The sequence below is a fragment of the Lutra lutra genome, chromosome 11 (genome assembly GCF_902655055.1).
Source record: "Lutra lutra chromosome 11, mLutLut1.2, whole genome shotgun sequence".
NCBI lineage: Eukaryota > Metazoa > Chordata > Mammalia > Carnivora > Mustelidae > Lutra > Lutra lutra.
In genome coordinates this window covers 40,531,203-40,556,455 of record NC_062288.1, presented here as the reverse complement: position 1 = coordinate 40,556,455, position 25,253 = coordinate 40,531,203, and the positions used below count along the sequence as shown (strand labels likewise).

General features: G+C 50.8%; 2 protein-coding genes and 1 long non-coding RNA gene across 5 annotated transcripts in view; 2 read left to right on the top strand and 1 right to left on the bottom strand.

The window, feature by feature from the left end:
* Positions 1-4,207: 4,207 nt before the first annotated feature.
* On the top strand, positions 4,208-8,564 carry DLX5 (distal-less homeobox 5). Its single transcript, XM_047694920.1, is given in 4 exon segments — positions 4,208-4,743; positions 6,610-6,794; positions 7,867-8,062; positions 8,065-8,564. Coding segments are annotated over 4 exon segments (867 nt in total). The 5' UTR covers positions 4,208-4,388; the 3' UTR covers positions 8,196-8,564.
* Positions 8,565-17,060: 8,496 nt separating this feature from the next.
* LOC125080355 (uncharacterized) overlaps positions 17,061-25,253 on the top strand; it is a 41,869-nt gene continuing 33,676 nt past the window's right edge. Inside the window, exon 1 of one of the 2 annotated variants that reach the window (XR_007121341.1) lies at positions 17,061-17,225. This is a non-coding gene — a long non-coding RNA (uncharacterized LOC125080355). Of the gene's footprint in view, positions 17,226-24,782; positions 24,905-25,253 lie in introns of those variants that run through there. The other variant, XR_007121340.1, reaches the window with a different exon arrangement.
* DLX6 (distal-less homeobox 6) lies at positions 18,114-23,237 on the bottom strand. Of its 2 annotated transcripts, XM_047694084.1 has the most exons (4): positions 22,646-23,237; positions 21,189-21,382; positions 19,061-19,308; positions 18,114-18,641 (listed from the first exon to the last, which is right to left on the bottom strand). In XM_047694084.1, the coding sequence occupies exons 1-4, from the start codon at positions 23,070-23,072 to the stop codon at positions 18,512-18,514; spliced, it is 999 nt and encodes a 332-aa protein (XP_047550040.1). In that variant the 5' UTR covers positions 23,073-23,237; the 3' UTR covers positions 18,114-18,511. The 2 variants fall into 2 exon arrangements, with proteins under 2 accessions (XP_047550040.1, XP_047550041.1); XM_047694085.1 differs by lacking the exon at positions 18,114-18,641 and having other exon boundaries at positions 18,953-19,308.

The window sequence follows — 25,253 nt, the reverse complement described above, 5'->3', positions numbered from 1 at the left end:
AATTCCCTAAAGTCAAAAAGCACTGTCTGATTCAAGTTTGCATGTATCGTGCTAGTATCATATTATGGGGTCCTTTATCTACCTGAATTATGTGCATCTGATTGGTGTGCACAGCATTTTAAACAAATGAAAAGATAGTTGCCATGTTAAAAAGACCTAAGTACACAAATTAAATATTTTTGGATGCAATGATTTGTCTGAGCTTGAGCCCAAATGAAAGGATGTTCTGCTTTTCACATGCCTACGAGTAAACAGATTTCCAGATGGGCCAGGGGGAGAAAACTGAGTTTAACATGGCTATTAAAATTATCTTTCCCACTCATTTCCAAGGCACTCCCGCAAACTCAATGGCACTATCTTTCCAGTTCAGTGAGTAGTGAGTGAGTGACTCTCCTGCAGCCTCTCCAGCCACTCATCTAGTTGGAGGGGGGCTTGCTTCTTCAGAAGCGTCCTGGAAATAAGGATCCCCCTCGACTCTTCCCCATCACTCTAGGTCAGCAGATTGAACACAGCCTGTTACTCCCCCCAAATCAGATTTTCATCCTGAATCCCCGGAAAAAATGGGGATCCAGTGAGAGGAGGGGAGGGAGAGTATGAATATATAAGGAGTCAAAGAAAGGAGAAAAAAGGGCGTAGGGTGGAAAGAAAGATCTGCTGGAAGCAGAAAGAAGGACAGCCACGTAGTCCTGTACTCGTGTACTCGAACCCCAAAGACCAGCGGCGTTGTCCAGCCAGTGACTGTGAGTTTCGGAAACGTTTGTTGTTAGCGCGCCTTTCCTTGCGGACACTGGGTGGCGCTCATGGTAAAGACTTGCGCTTCTCTTGGGGTCCTGCCCGCCCCCCCCCCCCCCCCCCCCCCCCCCCCGCCAACGCCCGCCCCTTCTCGCCCGGTGTAAATTTCGGCTACCGGGAGATGAAATTACTCACATTCTTCCTACGTGTCGCAGTGGGGAGAGCACTTCTGGATAATTTTGATGCCATGGGGCTGTTTCTCCACGACTGGGCCTGTCGGTGGGTTTTAAAAGAGGCAACAGCATCCGGCCCGCTGGCCTGAAAATAAAGTTCCAGGCCTTGGTGTTAGAACCAACCACAGTTAAGGCAAATGTTGCTACCCCGACCGAGAGCCGAGATTCCCAGAGCGTGCGCACCCAGAGCGTGGATCCGAAGCAGGGGGCTAGGCCCAGATGTCGTGTTCGTGCACAGAGCCACGATGACTATAGGACTATGAGGGTAAAAGAAATGGGACTAGATTGGGATCAGACTCCTTTCAACGTAGAGCTCCCGTTCCCTCCCGCTGCCTATAAGGAAAGGGTAGGGGGAAATTGGGTCCAGCTAGAAAAGAAGCAGAACAAAATCAAGAAAGTTTAGGCTCTGGGCCTTCAGAGGCACTCCAGATCTGAAGATCTCACACACCAGCAGCCTTTCTTTACACAAGTGACTTCAGTCTGGCCTGAGGACCAACACCACTTTAGGAACTGAAACAAAGACCTTAAACCCTTCCCTTCTTGTCTTGGATAAAATAGGAGATTTTTTTTTTTTTTTTAACAAGGAAAAAGTGAAATTGAACAAGGTCTAAACTAACTTAACATTGTAACACTGAGTTCACAAACAGATCCCTAACTTCTAAACTGTGTCCAAATTCGGCCGTTTCCAACCCCACGCTCGCTGAAATCTGCCTTCCCCCGCAAGGTCTAAGGACATAACCGCCGTGAGCATAGCTGTATTGACCTTATTTCCCTTCCTGTAGTAACTTTTAAATCTGTAACAAATAAAAAGCGGGAGATCTCGGGACCAGCTAAGGCAGCCCTGCTCCCTGCACCACTCGCCTTTTCTAGGAGGTGCTCTGAACCATCCCGGCATTGCTCTAAGGAAGCCGTTCATGTAATTAAATAGCTGGATGTGTGTAAGGTGACTTGATGGGAGCCAAGAGCTTCTCCAGAGCAGAGACTGGAAGCCCGATGGGGTTGGCACTGCTTTCCCAACACCCTGTAGTTTTTCACAATTTAAATCTCTGTGGTGAACAGTGGTGCCTAAATCGACAGCATGAGGCAAGGGTGAGCGGACAACCAAGGCTCTGTTTACCTGGGTGACTATCTCAGAGAAGTTCAGGGCTGTGCAGGCCTAAAGCAGGAGGCTTGGGCTGGGGTGGGGATGGGGGTAGAAGGAGAAGATGGGGGGGACTGGGTGGGGCCTCGTCACACACACCTCCCCTTCCCTGTGCACTCCTGCCCTGAAATTGTCCCCAAAGGGCAGTGCAACAACAGCTGTGGTTTTCCCTGTACCCAGCCCGCAGGGGCAGGCAGTTGGTGGAAGGGTGGTACTCCAATTTCCAGTTCTGAGGCTAGGCTGGCACCCTGCTTTGAGTTCCAGATCCCTAGCTCTCTCTCCCAGGCTGTTTTGGGTAGAGTAGCTCCATGGCCAAGGTAAGGCTAAACTAGCACTAGACGTAACTAATGTAGATACTTTTCTTTGTTGAGAGTGGGTGCTTGAGGGAATGAGAGGCCCCACCAGCCCACCCTAGTTGTTGGTTGGAAATCCCAGGTTCTGGGGCTCAGATTCCCTGGAGGTAGATGCTGGGAGTGCTCAAATCAGGACCCAGCTCCTGCAGATGCCTATTTGAGGGGAATGGGGGGGGGGAGTTTGATTTAAGTTAAATTTCTTTTTTTTTTTTTATTAAAGATTTTATTTATTTATTTGACAGAGAGATCACAAGCAGGTAGAGAGGCAGGCAGAGAGAGAGGAGGAAGCAGGCTCCCTGCTGAGCAGAGAGCCCGATGCGGGGCTCGATCCCAGGACTCTGAGATCATGACCTGAGCCGAAGGCAGCGGCTTAACCCACTGAGCCACCCAGGCGCCCCTTAAGTTAAATTTCTAACGTCCCAGCTGGATCACCACTATGGCAAGAGTGACGTGTCATGAAAAGGAAACCCTGAACCTCGAGTTCCAAGTGTTTGATTACTGAGCCTTTATTCCCTTTGCGTATGAGCTAAGGTGTATTTGCTGCAGGGAAAAAAGGGAAGGAGAATATAGAAACAGGGACTTGAGAAGTGGAAAGGCAGGCCTTCGGGTGCCACATCCATGGAAGCTAGGAGGGCACGATTCATGAGCTTCACACAACTTCCCCAAAGAGTTTTTGTCCCTGTCCACTATCTAGTCTTCTTAGGGTTTCCCCATTCCCACCCGGAGCAATGACAGATCGTAAGTGAACCCTTCACTTCTGCAGGAGTACCTGGCCACTGAACACAGTTTTGGACCCTGGAGTCCAACGGCATCCACACAGCCAAGAATCCTGAACAAAATATGGGGCTGCCAGCTCTTCTTGGGGACCAGCAACTTGGGCACCGTTAAGTTATTTGTGCTGGTGACAATGATATTTTTAAGTGATAGAAGAGGTTTAGGCTTGCAGGAGCTCTCTGCCATTAAAAGCTGGACAGGCAGCGTGAATTCTTGAGCATTCTTATCCAGCCCTTGTCTGAGAAGTACTCATCTCGTGCTAAAGAAGTGCTTGCTGCAAATTTGTGTCATTCCCCAAATCACAAATTTTCAATACGGGTAAGTTACAACTTGGCTCCCAGCACCCCACTAAGAATATTGTTCTCAGTTCCTTCTCGCTTTGGGTCCTACACCCCTGCTCCCTCCTCCCATTCCCTGATTTGATTCCTCATTTCAATATCAATGTTCAGCTCCACACACACAATTCCCCTCACCACCCCCACCCCCACCCCCACTCCCCCCCCCCCCCCCCCCGCAAGCCGCTGGGGGGGGGAAGGTGCAGAACAAGACCGATGCCCACCTCACCCCCCAAATATGTACATTTTCCAAAGCTGCTGATGGGAACACACTGTCTCCAGATATTACTGAGCTGGGTATTGGGGGTTCTGCGTTGTCTTTGGTATTCACTGAAAACAGACTGCCTGAGACCTCCTCCCCCAACAAGCAACAACTACACACATGCGTGCGCGCGCACGCGCGCGCACACACACACACTCACTCGCCCCCCTCCTTTTTTTTATTTTTCCTCTCTCTCTCTTTTTTAAGCAATGCTTTGTTGTGCTAAAACTAGTTGGACGAGTTAGGGTGTTGCTGCTGCTCCCGAAGCCCTGGCCAATGGAACCCGATCCACCCCGCTGTGCGTAAGCGCGCAATTAAGGATTTAACCAAGGCTGTGCTGCGCCTCAGCCATCAGTCAGCCTGCCGGAGACAGAGCCTCCACGACTCCCAGCCTCCTCCTCGCCGCCGCCGCCGCCTCCTCCTCCTTCTCTCCTCCTCCTCCTCTTCCTCCTCCTCCCTCGCTCCCACAGCCATGTCTGCTTAGACGAGAACAGCCCCACAGCCAACTCGGGCAGCAGCCGCCGCCACAGCAGCAAGGACAGCCGCCGCCGGTGAGCGATGACAGGAGTGTTTGACAGAAGGGTCCCCAGCATCCGATCCGGCGACTTCCAAGCTCCGTTCCAGACGTCCGCAGCCATGCACCATCCGTCTCAGGAATCGCCAACTTTGCCCGAGTCGTCGGCCACCGATTCCGACTACTACAGTCCCACGGGGGGAGCCCCACACGGCTACTGCTCTCCTACCTCGGCTTCCTATGGCAAAGCGCTCAACCCCTACCAATACCAGTACCATGGCGTGAATGGCTCGGCCGGCAGCTACCCCGCCAAAGCTTACGCCGACTACAGCTACGCCAGCCCCTACCACCAGTACGGCGGCGCCTACAACCGCGTCCCGAGCGCCGCCAGCCAGCCAGGTAAGGCGGGGGCGGGGGCAGATGCAGGGGGAGCCCGGATTCTGGAGGGGCGAGGTGGGGTGGGAGATTGGGGACCCGCGCCAACCACTACAGTGGGGGCGCACCCGGCAGAAAGGAGGGGGGCCTGGACTCTGCAACCGAGAGACGTTCTCTACGGCCAGCATTTTAGAGACTCTAGGAAGAATTCTCCCCTCGGGCACCTGGGGGGTGGGGGGCTCTTGAGTCTCTGGATTCCCTAGTTGCCTGGTCTAAAAGCCAACTAGTCTGAAAAGGGGGTAGGGATGGAAAGAAGAAAGACTCAGGCAGTCTGAGTGGCGTTTGCGTAATAAAGGGGAGGTTAGTTGGAATTTTTGGTGAGCGTGCTCCGCTGGTGCGAGTGGGAGTGGAAGGCTGCCTCAAAGACGCTGTCGGGATTAGTCTAAGAGCAGCCACGAGCCAGGGTGGTGTTCCTGTCCCGGGAGCCTAAGGCGGGGGTGGAGGGCTGGGGGGCTGGAGCCCACCCGAGAAAGAAGCCTCGGAGAGTCTTGTGGTTTATCCAGGGCATTTCCAGAAACAAACAGCCATTTAAGGGTGGAGGAGGGCTGCTGAGGGGTGCCCAAAATTTGTCTTCCTCTTCCCCACCTCCTCTCTTTTCGCCTTCCTTGAAACTTAGTTGGAGAGTTTAAGAGGGTAGTGAGCTTGGGCAGTGAGAGAGAGGCATGAGGTCTCCTTGGAGAGGTTTTGCTGGTCAGGTTTGATCTCTTCCCACTAGCACATTAATAATCCTGCTAATATTAGCATCCCCTTCTTTGGCAGAATAGAGACCACAGCCCTCATTCTCCACCCTTCCTCTCCCAGGAGCTCGCCACACGCGAGCGCGTGCACACACACACACACACACACACACCACTCTACCCCTTCCAGAGATGGGTAGTTTTGATAAGGTGGTACTTTTCAGAAAGGGGACTTATGGCCCCAGGGTATGTTTGTAAAGCCAGTGTTCAGAAAGTTCTTTTCCCTGCCTATATTCACAACTTGGAGAAATTCGTCCTGATCTGCCGCCCCTTTCCTACGAAAACTCCCTACCAATGAATCCTTTTCAATGTGTGACTCTTGCTAAATTTTAAAAGAGAACCTAGGGGGTGATATGTCTTCATTCCTTTCAGTGTCTCTGTATTTCGTGCGTAAGTGAAAGATTTTTTTTTTCTTTTGGCCAAGAACTTATTAAGTCTATTTGTAAAAGAAACCAGACACATCTGTGCCCTCGCAGATCTGCAGGGAGATTATGGGGGCTGCATAATCGGCCCTCTGTCTGCAGCGGCCTGGACCTCTTGCTGCTGAATTGAAGGAACATAGTTTGCTTGTGGGTCTTTGAACTTTGGAGACCTCGGTTAGCGTCTTCCCTGCCCCAGCGTCTGGTCTCTGCGGGCGCCCGAACAGACGCCGACAGTGGGGGCGGGAGGGGGGTGTCACGGCCCAGAGCCTCCCCCATTGAAGCCCCAGGAGGGGCCGGCCAAGCTCGCCCCAGAAACGGGGGTGAGCGCAGGGTGGGCGTAAAAACAAGCCAGGGTGAAGCAGGAACCGCTCGCTGCAAGGGCTAAATCCCAGACGCCAAGAAAGGAGCCGTGCTGTACAAAGAGCTTTGCACAAGCCCACAAGAACCTGAATGAACTGAGTAGGGAATTAATCAAACTACCTGGCTTTTGCATGACTTGGGGGAGGGGCGTATTTCTCTGGGTCTTGCTAAGCCAAGGAGGTGATATGGGGGAAGAGACTGAAGACTGTGTGAGTAAAACAAAACAAAACAAAACTCAAGGACTGTATTTGAGGGTTCTGCAAAAGAAACGTCTGCGGACAAACTCTAACCGGTCTATTTTGATTATTTAGAGAAAGAAGTGGCCGAGCCCGAGGTGAGGATGGTGAATGGCAAACCAAAGAAAGTTCGTAAACCCAGGACTATTTATTCCAGCTTTCAGCTGGCCGCGTTGCAGAGAAGGTTTCAGAAGACTCAGTACCTCGCCCTGCCCGAACGCGCCGAACTGGCCGCCTCGCTGGGACTGACGCAAACACAGGTAAATCCGGCAGCGGTGGGGCCCGAGCCCCGCCTCGGCTGCAAGGCTGGCTGGGCCGCGCGGTTCCATCCCGACCCGCGGCAACCGATTCCATAGCACCGCGAGAAACTCACAGACAGAAAGACGCGGACCCCGCGCCCTTACCTCCATGACTCCATGAGTCAGGCTGGGTGTTGCCGCCGTGCGAAGGTGGGGATGGGATGGAGACGCCGTTCATCCTCCCGCTTCGGGCTTCCAGGGGCGAGGGGCCAATTTCCTAGATTGGAAACAAGGGGAGGGCCATTTCGAGGACACTCTCGAAGCCTGGAGAAGTTGGTTCTCTGAACAATGCAGAGCCTTTCGGGGAGAGCAGGGCCCGGCGGCCTCGCGGTGGTCTCTGGCGCGAAGGTCGCCTCGGGCTGGAAGGTTGAAGGGTCACGCCCTGCTCCAGCGGAGCTCTAGGCCGTGGCAGCCTGAGGGTCGCAAAGTGGGGGGCGCTGTTGTGCGGGGAAATCATCCTGGGTCGTCCCATTCCCTTCACTCCCTCTTCAGACCTGATGGGGCCCATAACAAACAAACAAACAAAACAATAATAATGTTTGAATCTCCACCCAGAGCTGCAGGCGCCTTCTGACCTTTGGAAGCTGAGGAGGGAGTGGGGGGGAGTTGGGCGGGAGATTGGGACACTGCTCCTTTCCCCCACGCTGGCGCGAGCACAGCAAGCCCCAAGCCCTCGCGCGCGGCTCTCGGGCCATTGTTTTGGGGACGCTCGCTGCGTCGTGTTCCGTGCGCGCTGCGCAGGCCCACACGTGAGCGCACGCCGCCCGGGACACTTGCGCCCCCCCTCCCCCAGCCCAAACAGAAACTAAAGCCTCGGAGTCCTGCCCTCGCAGGGGCCGGTGAGCATCTGGCCGGTCAGGTTGTCCTCCGGGATCCCAGATCCAGGCTTGGCCTCAGGCCGGGCCCGCTGACCTTAGGCCGCAAACTGCGGGGAGAGGCCAGGTCCGTGCCACCTGGGGGCCCAAGATGCTTCCTCCAGGCGCGGGCGGCCTCTGAGTGACCCGGTAACGTGTGCCTTTGTTCCCCCACCCAGGTGAAAATCTGGTTTCAGAACAAAAGATCCAAGATCAAGAAGATCATGAAAAACGGGGAGATGCCCCCGGAGCACAGCCCCAGCTCCAGCGACCCTATGGCGTGTAACTCGCCGCAGTCTCCGGCGGTGTGGGAGCCCCAGGGCTCGTCCCGCTCGCTCAGCCACCACCCTCATGCCCACCCTCCGACCTCCAACCAGTCCCCGCATCCAGCTACCTGGAGAACTCGACTTCCTGGTACCCGAGCGCAGCCAGCTCAATCAATTCCCACCTGCCGCCGCCCGGCTCCTTACAGCACCCGCTGGCGCTGGCCTCCGGGACACTCTATTAGACAGGCGGCTTTCTCTTGCTCTCTTTTTTGGGACTGCTGTGTTTTGCTGTTTTAGAAAATCATAAAGAAAGGAATTCATTTGGGGAAGTTTGGAAAACGGAAACAAAAAAGATTCATGTGTAAAGCTTTTTTGCATGTAAGTTATTGCATTTCAGAGGACCCTCGTCCCCCCTTTTTTTACAGACGAACTTTTTTTGCGCAACTGTGGACACTATCAATGGTGCCTTGAAATCTATGACCTCAACTTTTCAAAAGACTTTTTTTCAATGTTATTTTAACCATGTAAATAAGTGTAGATAGAGGAATTAAACTGTATATTCTGGATAAATAAAATTATTTCGACCATGAAAGCCAAATGTTTCTAAAAAATACTCCTTTTGCCCTCCTTATACTGGGCTAGTGACGTTTTATGCAGGCAATTAAAGGAAGACATGCTCTGCAGAGATCCAATAAGGCAAAAAGGAAAACAGAAATTGGGGCTGCATGGAGGCAAAACTGTACCCGTGTGTCGGATGCTGTGCTTTATGTGTCTATATACATATGTGGCCTGTTTAGAGTACTGCCATAAAATATATATAGGGTTGGTTTTTTTTTTTTTTTTGGCCTAACCACAAAAACATTTAGATAATTTTAAGTTTAACCCAGATTGTTTCAGGTAGAAAGTAATGCTTGAATCTAAATCTGGTCCTCCCACCCTGTGTGTGAGTAAAAAAGCTGCAGAAATCCATCAATAACCACTCCAAATTCGAAACTCAAAGCAATTATCATGCACAACTCCCCCTCCCAACAATCTCTGCGTATTGGCAGAGCAATTAGACAAATTACACTCCCTTCAGATGGGCGCTTCCAGAGATGAGGAAAAGAAGAGGAAGAAGAGGAAGAAGAAAAAGAAGAAAATTTTCCTTCCTATTACATTTTTTAAAAAACCTGAAATGTTTGCAGCGTGGCAAATGGTAGTGTCTCAGACTCCTTGGTAAAGGATTATAAATTTTATTTGGGCTCTTTTCGGAGAAAGGGAAGGGTCACAGGACCTGAGAAGGATGATAAACATCAATCAGTAGGGCAAGCAGAGCATGATGGGTAGGGAGCATTCCTTCTCCTGCCAAGAGAAGGAATTGTGGGGTGAAGGACAGGAATGACAGCATCTGGGCTCGGTTTTGATTTCATCTTGTGTGAGATAATATTGTATATTTTCCCCCCTCCATCCTCTTTACCACTGTGGTTTTTTCAGAAAAGGGGTCTTTCTGCTTTGCTTTTACCTAAAACAGTGGCATAGTGGTCCCAAAGGATGGGAAATTGAATATTTGTAGGGATCTCTCCTTTGTGAAGCAGTGTTTGGGGCAGAGAGGAAGGACTTGCCGCAACCTTGGCCTATGTCTCATCCTTCTTGGGCCACTGTACATAGATATCAACACTGTGACCACGGCTACAGCCTGGTCAGGGTTTGCTCTCTGGCCTGGCTTGTGGGTATCTCTTTGATTGTCGTTTAGTGTGCCTGACTTTGTTTCCTTGGGACACCAAGGGAAATCCTATGTTGGAAATTACAAAATGCGTAGATATATTTTACAGCTAGGAAATCGGCAGCAATAAATGTGACAAGAGTCTTTTTAAGTGTGTGTGTTGGGGGGGGGGATTAGAGATTAGCACATAAAAAATTACCTCCTGTCATCTGAGGATTTCTGAGAAGGTTCTTCCAGGGTTGGGAAACTAGACCTGAAAAGGCACGCTGCGTGCCCGGAAGGGAATTTACCACTGTGTTCGCTCTTTCCCCTCTCTCCTTTCCCCTCCTCCCCATTTCCCCAATTCCCTCCCTTTCTAGCCTGCCCGTTTCGGTAAGGGCTAGGGCCTGGGGGTAGGAGTTCTCTGGTCCCAGGCGCCCCCGGCCAGGCCCCGGGGCAGCACGCGGCAGGGCTTGGGCTGTGGACTCCTCCTCCTCCCCCACCCCAAATCCCAAGCGGCCGCTTCTCTGGTAGCAGTTTTCCTCCTGTCGGTTCTCCTCCAGCCCCTCCTTTCTCCCAAGAAGTTCCGGAGGGCGAACTCGCTCCGGGACAGGCCGTGCGAACCCCCACTTTGTTTTCTGCACTAGCAGAGAATGGGAGGACGGCAGGGAAGAAGTGGAGGGATCTACTTTCTGCTCTTTTCTTCGCTTGTAAAGATTTAGGGAGTTTCCTTTACACCGAAGCGAGCGCTTCATATCCGGGGAATCCAGCTTTGAGAAAGCCTGCGCGGGCGGTTTGGGAGCTCCACCTTTCCCCTGCGCCCCCGGGTGCGCGTTTGGAGAGGCTGGCGGGGGCACACCCACTGCACACCTCTAACATTTCCCATCCACTGGCCGCCTGAGAGTGGCAGGAATGTGCTTAGAACATGCTCTTTACCTTTCTGCACAGGGAGAGGGCAGATATTTTTCCAGCCGTCCCTCTCATCTCCGCCCTCCCTTCCTGGCTTACGAAAAGGGGATCCCTTCTCTACCATCCCCAGTCACCGGACGCGGTCAAGCTGAAGGACGGGCGACTTAGAATTGTTTGCGGGGAAAGAAGGGAAACTCTTCTTTCCTGACCTCCCTTCCTGATCACCCAGCCTTGACGCTGCCTGGTGTTAAGGACACTAGTCTCCTTGCGATGCCGGCAGGCATCACGCCGCGCAGACAGACTCGGTTTCAGGATTCCTTTGCTTGTGCTAACCTCACTTCTTCCACTCGCAATGGTCTCTTCTCTCGCGGGGTTTTGTTCTTTTTTTTTTTTAAGTTGGTCTGAGAGCCATGGACAAAAATATTCTGGCAAACCATTCTGCAGCGGGTTTTCCCTGGCACCATGGGGATTCTCCCAGGAGAATTTAACTCCCTGCAGTCCTGCGCCCAAGGATGTAAAATAACAAATCTCCAGCGAAGTCTAAAATTATCTGTGTGGTGTTTCTCTCCCTTGCCCTTCCTCCCACCTTCCCTCTTTCTCTCCATTGTTTATTCTTGTATCTAATAGAAACGTACTATTCCCCTAGCATAGCTGCAGTCTGTCTGACACCACTCTCCTGGGGTCTCCGTGTGCCCCTTCCGGTCCCGATTTGCCTAGCTTTCAATCTAGGTCTCCCAAGATGTTAAGCCCAACCCAAAATTTAATTTTCTTTACCGTGGGCCTCTTCACCATCCCCACCATACTCCCAAGCCTCTACCCCTATTTTCAGACCTCCTCACAAAGCCCAGGAGGTCCCGGGCTTGCCGGCAGGGCAAACGCGATTCCTTGGTGCCCTGCCCGCCTCCTGGGCCCTCCGGTAAAAGATCAGATAAATTGGTCTTTGTTTGAAGCTCGTGTTGGGTTAGGCGGATTTCTGCCTTTTTTCCCCCGTTTTCCTGGCGGCCACCTCCTTGTGGAATAGGGGGCGGCCTGGGGAGCCGAGAGAAAGCCGCATTCCTGTGGGGTGCCAGGCGGCTCCAGTGCTGAGCCACAGGGCCTGAGACACACACACAGAGGAACCCGCAGACCTCGCTGTCCTTGATCTCTCTCTCTCTCGCTCTCTCTCGCTCTCGCTCTCTCCCTCTTTCCCTCCCTCCCATTGGGGAACCCACCCTGGAGGCTGTCAACCCACACACAGATCCACCCAGGTCTCGGCCTCGGGCAGGAGCGTGTTGACCCGCACAGCAAACACACGCACACACCCCCTCCTGGGGACAGCGGCCAGGCCAGGATCTCCCCGCCCATGCCAATCCTTTCTCTCCCGCCCCTTATCCCACAATCCCAGACGCGCCGGCTGGCCTCCTTTGGCTCCTTTGATCCCACCGGACGCCCCACGGCTCGCGGCGTCCTGGCCGCGCCAGCCCGGGAGTCGCCCACAGCGCGCCAAGGCCTGGCGGTGCTCGCCTCCTCCCGGCGCGCCCAACTGCTTACTCCGGCCTGACACCACTGGGTCTCCCGAGTTCCCCCGCCCTGAGCGCAAGGGATGCCTCCTGGAGCACTGCCCCCTGACCCCCCGCCCTCCGTCAGCGCTTCCTTTTATTCGAGGAGAGGACCTTTAGGGCTACCCAACCACCACCCTCCCCGCCTCATCCCCGCAAGCCCTTGGATCGCGCGCCTCCCACTGGTCGCTGGGATCTCGCCAACCCCGAGCGCTCCAGCCCTCTCCAGAGGCACGCCCTGAGGACAGACGCCCTCCGGCACCTCTGGGAAGCGCGCCACGACGGCGGATCCGCCTGCGGTCACCCCTCTCCTCCCTCCAGCGCCCCCCTCCCACAGAGGCTGGGTGGAGGCTTCCGCCTCGCGTGAGGTTGGGGAGGGGGCGCCGCGGCTCGCTCCCGCCCTCCGCTCGCGTTCCCAGGTGGCCTGCGGTCCTTGCATACTGTACTCTGTTTTTTCAGACTCACAGCGAAACTCTGGGCCTCGAAAACAGCCCAAATAGCGGTAGCACGTGTGGGATTGGCTAAATATTTTTCTACGTAGCCTTGCCGCCACCCCCCCCCTTCCGCATTTTCTTTTGCATCTGACAAGCTTTCGGTTCCCCTGTTGTACAGGGCACAAAGTATACATCGCATCTACTGCGGAGGGGCGTGGGTCAGGGGGAGCCTTCCCCTTCAATCACTCAGGGCTGCCAGCGGAAATGCAATAACCTGTTTTATAGGTCGAGCTCTAACAGTGAAGATAGGAACCAGGGGAATTTACGTGCATCTGTCTTTAAAGGAGATGAGAGTCTTGTTTTGAAGCAATTAATGTTTCTGTTCTTTTGTTCGTTGGGACTTCGTATTTACTTCTGATTTATGGGGGTCTGTAGGAGTCTTTGCCAAAAGTGCATGAATTATTGAGTCTGTTCCACATCCTAAACCAAGATTTATATAAAACCGTGAAATACCACACGTTACGACCTTTCCCACAGGAAGGGAAAAAATGGCTTCATAACACCATTCTACACACGCGCGCGCGCACACACACACACACACACACACCTCCTCCAAGTTTCAGTAATGATTCTATCTCCACCATACACAGTCTAGTGTGTGTGTGTGTGTGTGTGTGTTTTGTTTTGTTTTGCTTTGTTTTTTGAAGAAGTGGGTGGGGGTGAAGGGCGATAAACAGTTCCCAAGCTATGATTTTTTTTTAACTTTTTTTTTCTTGCAAAGGTGAGAAGACAGAAATCTGCCACTGGAAACTTATTGTCATCCAAGGACTATTTCTGCCACTTACCACTTGAAAGGTGGGATATAGTGGTAGGGGAGGAGGCAGGATATGGACTCAACTTTCATCTATAAGTAGGGGTCACTAAACAGGGAACATTTCATTATTGCCTTTAAATTCATAGGACCCAGGAAGCCTGCTTGTCACCTTGGGGGCTGGCCCTGGTTGGGCAGCTCCCAGGTCTGTGAGGTGTTGGGAGGAGGAAGAATAATCACGTATGTTCTAGAGCCTGGCAAAGATGCCCAGGAAATTCTCTGTAGTCAAGGTGGAAAATTGAGGTCCTAGTGATATAAGGGTTTTAGGTATCTGACCAGGACATCCTCCCCATCCCCATCCCCCAACCAGGAACCAGAACTAGGCTCCAGAAGTTGCAGCCAGGGCAGGGCTTAGCCTCTTTGTAAGCAACAGCTAGAACCGAGTCACCTCAGTCTGGGACAGCCGAGTACCCCAGTCTCCCTCCAGACACTCTTGCTCTAACTCTGACTCCCTCTCTCTAGAGTCCCTCCTGTTTTAAGAGACTGATCTTGCTTTTTTACAACCATGTATGGGAGCAGGAACAATCCTTTATCAAAAATATTCGACTTTCTAGAATCTAGAAAGAAACACATCAGTGACTTAGAGCAATAGAAGCTAGTTTATATGCAGGGTGTTAATTAATAAAAGTTAATGATAGGATTAAAACAAATAGTCAGCCTAGCCAAGTGGAGGAGACAGCTTCCCAGCCGGCTTTATTTAATTAGCAGCAATTAATACGTTTTCTGCTAATATCCTTTAGGACTATCAATGACTTTTTCTCTGTAAAAGAGAATGGAGATGGAGCTCAGGAACACTTACAAGCACACAAGGCATTTTGCTCTGATGACAAGAGAGATTGCAAATTCATTTAAGCAAATGTTCATAAACAAGTGACAGGCACACTCTGAGGCAGCCTTGGTGGAAACAATCGTGAAACTGACAAATGTTCTTTGCTTGGGGGAAGGGCATTTTTCTTTTTTAAGCAAGGAAATGCTTTAGCAGAGAGGGAAAACAAAGACAGGAGGCAGAGAGAGGTAAGAAAGAAAGGAAAAAAGAAAGGAAGAGAAAAATTATTCCAGACTCCAGGCAGAAGCACATGCAGCAGCCCTTGCAAACACATCAACCCTACACATATTGAAGATTTGTACACGTAATGCTTCAGACCACTGATTTGCTATTTTCTTAATTCCCGCTCTTCTTTTTCCATATGAATCAAACAGTCTTTTGTCCTTCAGGGTTTGATTTGATCGCTACCGTTCACATTTCACTTTTGTATTTTCCTCTTCCTATACCATTACTCATTGAGTGCCCTGTGAAATTACAATCGTACATTTTCAACTCAGCAACCCATTTGCAGTGCAAAAATAGGGTCTAAATAATGGCTGAATTAGCCCTACTGGACAGTTTCAGATGTAACACTCTGTAATAATTATATTGCAGGCTGGATTAGGATGCTATTATCATAATCTGGACGTTTACAATTATCTGTAATTTGCAAAGATGCGCCAGGTCTTGATTACAGCAGTTTTTTTTTTTTTTTTTGTATCACGCTAACCATCACTAAACAGTGACAGTAATAACAGCTAATTTTGCTGGCAATATAAGAGGTGCTGGGGTGTGCAAACAATTTCACACCTGGATGTGCTCACTCAACCAAGAATATAGAGAAAGAGCTTCTGCCCTGAGACTCAGACAAATATTCTCCTCTGCTTCTGTTCAGTATAGATTTCTAGACCCTGATCATTGCTTAAGAGATTTTCACTGGTGGTAAGTTTTTATTTCTTCCATACTTAAGGGACCGTTCATGTTTCTCGTCTCACACTTTCCAAGCTCTATGCGTTGCTGTTGTGATTTATTATAGACTGCAACTTTGCTTTATAGATTTTTCAGTTCTGACCTTTTATCCCCCTTTAACAGTGAAAGGGTTGTTCTGGTGAGGAAAAGCATTCGGGTGAGATTGGGATCCTTAAGAACTCGGTATGTCTTTTTTGCTTTCTGTGCTATTTATTGATGTATGTGGTGCAGCTTGTGACTGGAGACTGCGAAAAAGACCAGGTTTCTGTAAGGTGTGAAGGGAGTCGGCTGGAGATTCCAAGCTGAAATCTATTTGGAAATTGTTACTCAAAGCTAGCCCTAGGCGAATTTAAGATCTTTACCTGTGCCGGTGATTTTAAGTTTGGGGGCATCGAGAGAGCCAACGGCGCTCCCCACAATGCTCCTTCAGTATCACAGGTACGGGGACATTTGCAATGGCAGGTGTAGCCTGCATCTCTCGACCGCAGAGCCCCTTCGACATTTTCCTCCACTTGGGAGAAAGTTTCCGGAATAACTGGCCCCTGAAACCCTTCAGGGCTCTTTTGCAAGGCCTGTGCCTCCAGCCGATGGGGGGTGGGGTGGGGAGGCGGGGGAGGGGCGGGATGCGGTGCGTACAGCTATAGCCCTCGGGGCCCGAACGCTGCGACCTTGGGGTTGGAGGGGAATGATTGGCTGAGACCCAGAACCGAGCTGTGGAGCCCAGGAACCAGTCGGATGTAGGAATGCACCGAGGAAGACTCTCGCAAGAAGCGGTGCTGTTCTATCTATAGATGACGCTGTTTCCTGACCCTGTAGACACTGGAAGCAGCTAGAGATGTTAAGTGCAGGATCCTGAGAAGTCTTTGGCTCCCTCACCCCTGTACAGAAAGGCCTTTCTCTGGCGGCGGGAATCTTTGGGCTAAATTGTGTCAAAAGATAATGAGATGCTTACTGGCGCCGAGAAGAAATTTCCCCCTTCCCCTCACCCCCGCAGCCATTGTTCTCTCGTTCTTTTTTTACCTGGAAGAACGAGGCTCTAGAACGCCAACTCCGGGGAAATTCGAACGTGGGGAGGCGTTGTAGGCACCGCAACTGGGCGATGCCTTTTACCCACGCCCCTCCTACCGGTCTGGTCTCTGTCCTCTCTCAATCTTTCTCTCTCTCATCAGTTTACTATGGGGTCAATACTTTCTAAAGAGCGAAAATATTAACCCTTTAGGTTCAGAGGACCCGGAGGAAGCACAATCCCAAGGATAGTTCTTGGGAGGACCCCTTCGCAGAATTTCTTGTTTAATTAAACTCAAGTTGAGAGATAGACCGTTGCAGGCGTATCATGACAGCACCTCCAATGTGTTAAAAATGCATTTGCTGGGTTTCAGAATTCCATGCACTCACAGTGGTTTGGCATACGTCTGGTAGTTTTTTTTTTTTTTTTTTTTTTTAAGAAAAATTAGTGTTGGTTTCGATGTATGGTAGCTTTTTCTCTAACGTAATTTGAATAATTCAGCAAAGCCCCACTACCAGCTGTACTTCTGCAGCCTCTTCCATTCTTTTCAGCATTATAATTTTGGTTAATTTTCAATTTTAGGTCCTACGTCTCTGCAATTTGTGTATGAATAACAGAATAATTTCCCTCTTTTGTTTCGCCTTTCCTGTTCCTGAATCTAAATAAAGATGGCTTTTTAGTATTAAAGTGGAAGAAAATTACAGGTAATTATCTTTGACGGTAAAAACGCTGTAATCAGCGGGCTACATGAAAAATTACTCTAATTATGGCTGCATTTAAGAGAATGGAAAAAAACCTTCTTGTGGATAAAAACCTTAAATTGTCCCCAATGTCTGCTTCAAATTGGATGGCACTGCAGCTGGAGGCTTTGTTCAGAATTGATCCTGGGGAGCTACGAACCCAAAGTTTCACAGTAGGAAGGGGGAAAAAAGAAAAGAAAACATTTTTCCTAATGTAACAATGCGAATGCTAGAAAATGACAAGACTGATCGGTTTTAAACCATTCTGAGACTGACTGAGCGTGGAAGTTGCTCAACAAAAAAAGGAACGGGTATATTGGTAAGTAGTCTTTGCTTTGTGTGTAATTATAGTGACTGTCCTTTTGCACGACTGTATGTCGCTGTCATTATATGGAGCACTCTGAGTATCTCTATTGACTTCTGATAAATGGCTCAGTGGTTTCAAGGTTCATAATTTGAAGGATGCCCAGGTCTGTAGCCATTAATTCTCGCAGTATGGGGCTTCCTGCTTGTATGACGAAAGGGCTTTTCATTTTCATTATTTCTGTGCTTTCCACAAGATCGGAAGGATGTATTTCATCCAGGATCATGCATTTTCCTACCTAGCTAGCTTGCAAAGGGTGTAAACATTAAGTACTTATAATTGTGCGTTTACTTTTTTTTTTTTTCTGTATTCTTTGCTCTTGTTTTTTAAAAAAAAAAAAACTGCTTCCAAACAAAGACAAGTACAGCTATATTATTTTGGCCATGGAAAGGAAAAGGAGAGCATTCGGTTTCTGTACTGGGAACTACTGGATGTCTAGAAGTTAACCTGGGAGAGATCATTCCAATGTTGTGTTGTTGTTGTTTTTAAATAAATGTGTAGAAAAATTACAATAAAAATATAATATATAGAGGAAGCTGAGAAAACATCCACGTTTAATGTTAAAGTACTTAAGGCAAAGGCTAGTGCTGCAAACTGACATCTTTGCAGGCACTTGATGTTTATGTATAGGGCTTCCCTTATTAGGAAATAGGAATTCTTTTAAGAGTGATAGAAAATATACGGGAAGGGTAGGAGGATGGGGTGGTGAGATAGAGACACACAGAGAGAAATATACAGGACACTCCCAGCGTTTTGTGGCTTTTACTCCATATATGAAAGAAGACAAAACCATACAAAGTATATGTACAACTAAAATTCAACAATATATACAGAAATGTTTCTCAATATAAACGTCCCTATTAGCTTAGTGAATGCCACCAATTCACCTAGTAAAGGTATCAAAGCAATAGAATGGTGATTTTGGTTGTTTCTTCTGTCTTTCCTGATTCCAGTTCAGGGTTCGGGGGTGGGGTGGGGAAAGAGTGGTTCTGTTTTGTTGTTGCTCTTGTTGTTTTTCAACATCATCATTCTTGCTCATTGCATTTTGATAAAACATGCAGCGTTTCCTTTGTGGCAATGTTCTAATCTTACAGCTGATTTTTCCTTTTTCTTTAGAGAAGTGCTGTTATGTGAGGGTTTTTTCTTTTGCTTGCTTTCTCTTTTCTTTTTCTTGTTTTTTTCTTCTTTTTCTTCCTTCCTTCCTTCCTTCTTCTTCTTCTTCTTCTTTTTTTTTTTTTTTGTCAGTCTGGGATTGGTAAATAAAAATGCAGGAGCCTGAAATGCTTCTTTTTCATCATGTAATGTCTTAAGCTCATTAAACAAGTAAAAACGCTGCCATGTTTGCGCAGATTCTTCTGGTGGGGGAAATGTCTGTAAAAAAAAAAGTCGTTTTGATGGATACTCCCAAAGAGAAGAGGAGGCTCAGAGCCTGGATCCCAAAGGGTAAGGGAAAATGTCCTTGCAGTGAGGGATTTCAGGAGCACTGGCATAGAAACCAGTCTCTCCCTCTCTCTCTCCCTAAAATGCAAGATCAGTTACTGAGGCTGCTCAAAGGAAAAAGCAGATGAGGAAAGGAAAGGAAAAAAAAAAAAAGAAAAGAAAGGAGAGAAGAGAAACAGAGAGAGAGAGAGAGCAAGAGAGCGAGCAAGCGCCCAGACTGTCTTGCTACACAGAAGAGTTCTCCCGAGCCTGCTCCTTTGGCTGGGTTTGGCAGATGCAAGCAGGTCCTGGATCCTCCTTGCCTTGTTCAGACGTTTCCCTAGGGTATCAATTTCCCTCCGACAACTCACATCATCTGTGGTCTCTGCATCGTGTCCTGGTGTGGAGAGGAGTACCAGTGCGAGTAGCCGGGCATGTAGCTGTTGGCGGGCATACTGACGCCCTTGGCTGAGGCAGAAACGTCCCACACCGGAGGCAGCGCCGGCGAGCGCGGTGACAGGGCCGCTGAGCCAGGGAGAGGGTCGCTCTCATGCGGGTTACTGCCCTGCTTCAGCAGTTTCTTAAACTTGGAGCGTTTGTTCTGAAACCATATCTTCACCTGGAACGAAATTCGGTAGTGATCATTAGGCATGGAAAAACATCAAACCGGTGCCTCCATTCGAGGCTTTGGAAGCAATATCCAAAAAACAAAACAAACAAAACCGCAAATGCCAAGTCCCCGCCTTCCTCCACCTCTTTCTAGCCGTCTCTCCCCCATCCCGCCCCAATTTACCAGGTATCTTGTCTGGATACCTGAAGTCATTGTAACTCTTTCTTCAGCTGGATGCAAGCCCAGGTTTAAAACAGCAGCATAAATAAGAACGAAGGTGAAGAAGATGGTCAGGTTTAAAGTCTAAAGGAGGCTTTTTAAATGGAGAAGTTTTCAGATGAAAGCCAGTTGAACACACTTCCTCTGGTAGTCTGTTTTTGAATTTACTAACCCCCAAACCTGGCATCTCCATGCATGGACAGTGAGCAAATGACTGAACAAAGAAATGCCTGTATATTTATAACCAAATACCTCGAATATAGCCTGCATACATTGCACATGACATGCATGGAGCATCTGTCTCTTGAAGTAAATGTATCCTCATAATCCTGGAGGGAATAGGGATGGTACCTCCCTAGTTCCCTACTTTGTATGTTGCTCAGTCAGATTGTGGTCAATAATCATGACATGATTGTCAGTGCAGTCGCTAAAAGTCAAAGGCCCCCTGAAAATTAAATGTGAATCAGGATTCTGGGATGGTAGCATATCTAAGTTAACACTCCAGATCTACTTTATTTGAAGAAGGAAATTCTCTGGGGCTGCTTCTTTGACCTTTAAAATTCCTTAGCCATAGGAATCGGCTTTTCCAAGAAGAATACAAGTTACTGAGTAGCAGCAATCCGTCCACATCAAACCCCAAATATTTCCAGTGGCAATATGGCAAGAGAAAGCAGCTGAATTGAAAAGAAAAGCTTAAGGGGCATCAGTTCTAAGACACCACACACAATCACTTACCAGCAAGAGTCCCATAAACCCCTGAGTCCCCATGCTGAAGATCAAAATTGCCCACCTCACATGAGGCCTACCAACCCATTCAGCTAAGTTAATTGACAAGGACAAAAACCACAGGTGATTGCAGCCTGGCTTTATGACCAGGGTCCTAATATACCTACTTAAGCCCCTTCCTGTGAAGTCTAAAATGCCCCATATGTCTTTCAAATTAGTAGGACAGGAGAACTTCAGCAACTGTACTTAGGTGAGGCTTCACCTGCTGTAATTTGGTGAGCATTCCTCTTTGATCTCCAACTCTGCCATTGCTCCCAAGTCCTGTGCTCCAGGGAGGTACCCCAGCCTGCAGCAGCCAGTCACCCAGGGTGATTTAAAACACTGAGCTCAGGGCAATCTTCAGAAAAACCCACCTCGCCTATCCTATGACGGATAGTTTGTGCCTTGGTCCTTTTACTAAGTCTTCTTGGAGCCTATACCCATCTGGTTCCCGCCGCCCCCCCCCCCCAGTTTCATTTCATCATTCTATGTCCATGAGTTGAAATCCTTATTAAGTCCCAGGACCCACAAATGGATCCTTAAGAAACATAGGTCTTATTCTGCCTCCTGGCCTGAACATCTTTTCCTCCTACATGTTTGTTCTCTTTCTTGTTGTTCTGCTCTGGAATAGGCCTCGATTAATTTGGTTTGGTCACCAAAGGACACTAGGCTGGGGTGGGGTCGCCGAGAGTTGGGAGGATGTGCAAATCCAATCCAGCATTGAATACCAGGTCATTTATTGAAAACTGTGTTGTCCCGGAAAGTGTGTAATGGAGCAAAGGCATTTGTTATTAAGCTCCTTCCATCCTTAGTTGACTAGGCCCGGAATTCCTCCTGATGCGCTCCCTGACCGATCTGTAAGCAGGGTCAGCATTTCAGGGACACCTGGGCTTCTCGGGAATTACCTGTGTTTGTGTCAGTCCTAAGGAAGCTGCCAGTTCAGCTCTCTCAGGCAGGGCCAGGTACTGAGTTTGCTGAAAGCGATGGTTTAAAGCCTGGAGCTGCAGGCTGGAATAAATGGTCCGAGGCTTCCGAATCTTTTTCCCTTTTCCATTGAACCGGATTTCCCCGTTTTCAATCACTGTGGTTTTTTGTTGATCTGCAAGCAAAAAATACAGAGGAGCGGTCACCCGTGAGGCCACGGCTGCAGCCTCCCTGAGCTTGGCCTGGCCTATGCCGGGTCTCCCCAAAGCCCAGAAAGGATTTCTTCAAAGCGTCCCCACGCCACCCTAACCTCTCGGGGTTCACAGTGCCCGGGTGCTTCCTGAGGGTGCGAAAGCTTCTTCCCGACCCTAACTCCGGCCCTAATAAAGTGCGGGGACTGGACCGCGGGAGCGCCCTCGACCCTGGGGTGAAGAGCCTCGCTCTGCCGCAGCAGAGGCGGCGCCGGCCGTTCTCGGTGGCGTGCGACGCCGCAGGGCGGCTGCTCTCACCGCGGAACTGCCCCCCCACCCGGCCTGGCATTACTGGAACCACCCTGATGTTTATGCGGCCAGTTGACTTTATGTCACTAGCTCCAAGCCCGGTGCATCAAGACCCTCGGCGTGTTCGAAACGATGCTGCTGAGAGGGACCGAAACACCAAACAAAACGCAACCGGCCGCTCAGACCAGCTCCGGAACCGGCTGAGCAACGCCTGGCAACTTTGAACCCCTCGGGGGCTGAGAACCGTCCGCCCGAGGCCCTCTGCTTCGCCTCTCGGAACAAAGGCGCAGCCAGCATTGTATCGAAAACCCAGAGGGAGGGGGGCCTGAGCAGGCGTTGGTGGGGGGAGGAGTGGGGGACATCTAAAAGCCCGCAGCAAAGAGCCCAGTTGTCGCCAGCTTAACCAGAGCTAGAGGCAACGTCAGCTTCCCTTCGGGTCACCGAAGCGCACCGGGCGCCACCCGCAAAGTAGGCCACTGGCTGCCCAAATTGCATTCGGGAGCAAAACACGCTCCTCAGTTCCGGCCCAGAAATGTCCCTAGTCCTGCCAAACACCGGTCACAGCCGGGAGGGGAGGAGGGAGGCAAAGGGCGCACAGACCCAGCGAGCTGGAGCGCGCCGCGCGGACCAACTCGTAGAGCGAAGCCAGCGCGGAGTCGGAGGCGCGCGGCTCGAGCCACGCGCGGGAGACCAGGGAGCAAGGCGGACGGCGCGGCGAGGAAGCGGAGGGTCCGCGGCAGCGAGCAGGGGCCCGGCTGGGCGGAGGCCGGCAGGCAGGCGCCAGGCGAGCGGGCGCGCACGAGGCCTGGCCGGGGGCGCGCCGGGCCGCCTGGGGGAGGGGGCCGGCGGAGGCCCGGGCGTTGAGGAAGTGAGCGGGGCGGGCGGGGTGGGGGGCAGCCGGGAGGCGGGAGAAGCGAACTGCCCCGGCGGCCTCTCACCTGTGTCGTCCCCTCGCGTCTGGGCGGCCGCGCTGCTGTTGTGGTAGGACTGGAGGTAAGGGCTGTGCTGCGAGTGGCTCATGTAGGGGTAGGCGGCGAGCGAGCGGTGGTTGTAGGAGTTGCCGCCGCCCGACGCGTAGGGCGAACCGTGGTGGTGGTGCTGGTGGTGGTGGTGGTGCGAGCCGGCCGCCGCCGCCGCCGCCGCCGCCGAGTGCAGGCAGTGCAGAGGGTAATGCGCGCCTGCCATGGCCGGGGAGCTCTGCTGCGAGTGCGGCTGTGGCGGCGGCGGCGGCGGCGGCTGCTGTTGCTGCTGCTGCTGCTGCTGCTGCTGCTGTTGCTGCTGCTGTTGCTGCCCGAACTCCATGAAGGCGGATTTGGACGAGTCCTGGCCTTCCAAGCCGTCAGCCATCGTAGTCATGGTCATCATCAAAACTTTGGGGGCTGGAGAAAGCCTTCTCCCGGGTTTCCTCCACCCTCCCCCCACTTGGCTCGCGCCGCTCTCCCCTCTGCAGCCACCTTAGCTCTTGGGATTCTTGCAAAAAAAATAAAAAATAAAAAAAAATTAAAAAGAGGGGGTGGAGGTGGTTCTCCCTCTCCCTCGCTCTTCTCTAATATATATATTTTTTAATATAAAGAGATATAGTGAGCAGGGCCTTGTTAACTCAAAGGGAGGAGGAAGGGGGAGGGATGGGAGAGGAGAGGGGGGAGGGGGGAATCTGCTCTCCCCCCCTTCTTTCCCCCCTTGGATTTTTTGGGGGCTGGTGCAGTTTAAGGCAGAGATTTTAAGGTGGATTCTGCGAAAGTTGCGCGTCTGCTTTCAGACTTGATGCAGACGCCACGAGTCGAATGGTTTGTCTCCAAAGGGCAGCGCCTCCCCATTGGTCAGTCGCCCCCTGACGTCACAGGCGCACGGCTTCTACTGGTGTGTGCGCCGCTCGCCGAGTTCTTCGCCTACCTTCGGCAACTCCAATCCCAGCTTGGAGCTGCAGCCGGGGGCCGCGCGGCTCGGCGCGCAGAGCTGCCGGGGAGGGAGGTGCCTCCGCCCGGCGGGCCGCCGACACCTCCCGCCGCAGCTCGCGCCCCCAAACCCGGAGCCTCAGTTCCCAGTACCGCAGCCCTGAAACAGCCGGGCCGGAGGCCGCTCTCTCTCAGTCCCCTCGCACCCCAGCAGGCTGCCTGTTTTCAGAAGCAGTGCCCTCTGCATTTAAAGCGAGGCCCCCTCCCTTGACCTCCTCTGCACAGCCCCCCTCCCTCAGTCCCACTGTAGTCCCGCGGGAGCGCCCTGTCACCGTGTATTTCTCTAGACGTACTTTATTGAAACCACAGAGGGAAGAAGACCCCCACACCTGGGCCCCATTCTTTGGTTGGGGGGTGGTAAAGAAAAAGAAAAATCAGACCCTGTTTTGGCGAGGTTCCTGCCGTTTCAGGCCGTAGTTCCTATATATTGGACAAGAAAGGGGGAGAATATTTTTTCCCCCAGAACGCAGCAGCCTGTTCTGAAAGCGAATCGTTGGACGACTGACAGTAATGCATTTTTTCCTATTGAAAACAGAAGCTACTGTAATGCTTTCAAATATATGCAAATGATACATGCGGTTAGTGGTTTGGCAAATCTTGATTACAATATAAACTACCCAAGTAAAAGTGCCTTCTTCCTAAATTTGTCTCTCGATTACAATTCCAATTGATTTTATTTTATTGTCAACATTGTTAATGATAAAAATAGAGTCGTTTTACAGTTATTTTTACTTTCTGGAAGGAGGCAATTAGAGTTCTAATCAGGAATACACAAAAATCTCCCATGATTAACTGCAGTACTTTGTTCAAATTGCTGCTATAAAATTCAGAACAATTTGCCTGTAATGATTATGGACTGGGTTTATTTTGGGAGGTGGAATAAAAGTGGATATAGCATAAATTATCCTCTAATTATACACCAGTGTCGCCTCAATTATCCTCTTATCAAAATGGTTGTCTAACTGCCGCATTTAGTTTCAATTCTCTCCTTTTTTTCTATAAAAAGAACTTCATACCTTGTTATTATTAATCCATTTATTATTTGCAAGGGGATTTATATCCGCACATCCAGGTGGTAGAACCACTTCTCTTTCAAAGATGGACTGGGAAAAGACATTAAGTTCAGAGCAGCCCAGGACTGCGGATCTAGCCTTTCTCCCTCTAGTCTCCAGACCCACTCAGCTCCAGGCAGCGGAGCGGAGACATTGGAGTCCTGGAGCGCCACTCAGGCCGGGCCACCAGGTAGGAGAGCCGAACCCGGGACCAGGAGCTGAAGAGGGCAGGCCGGGGCCGCGCCAGGATTCTGGTCCTGGGACTGCGGGGAGGCGCAGGAAGTCTGCACTGTCAGTGGGTCGGGACTGGGTGGGCACGACATACAGACCCCCATAGGCTCCGCGCCAGCGTTCAGTCCGCGACTAGAGCGAAGCCGCGAGCCTTTGACCACAAGGAGAAAGGTACAATCTAACATCTCCAGGTCAACGTGTCTAGAGGTTCGAGGGACGAGTCTGGGTCTTTCTTTGGGAAAACTACTGGGGCTTGTATGCACCCTATACGCTTGGACTCCGTAAGTTATGCGACCTAAAGAACCCGA

Coding starts and splice junctions, on each gene's coding strand:
- DLX6 (XM_047694084.1), bottom strand. CDS start 23,072: ATGATGACCATGACTACGATGGCTGACGGCTTGGAAGGCCAGGACTCG. Junction 21,383..22,645: donor GACGCGAGGGGACGACACAG/GTGAGAGGCCGC, acceptor TTTTGCTTGCAG/ATCAACAAAAAACCACAGTG. Junction 18,642..19,060: donor ATGCAGAGACCACAGATGAT/GTGAGTTGTCGG, acceptor TTTTTTTTACAG/ACATTTCCCCCACCAGAAGA.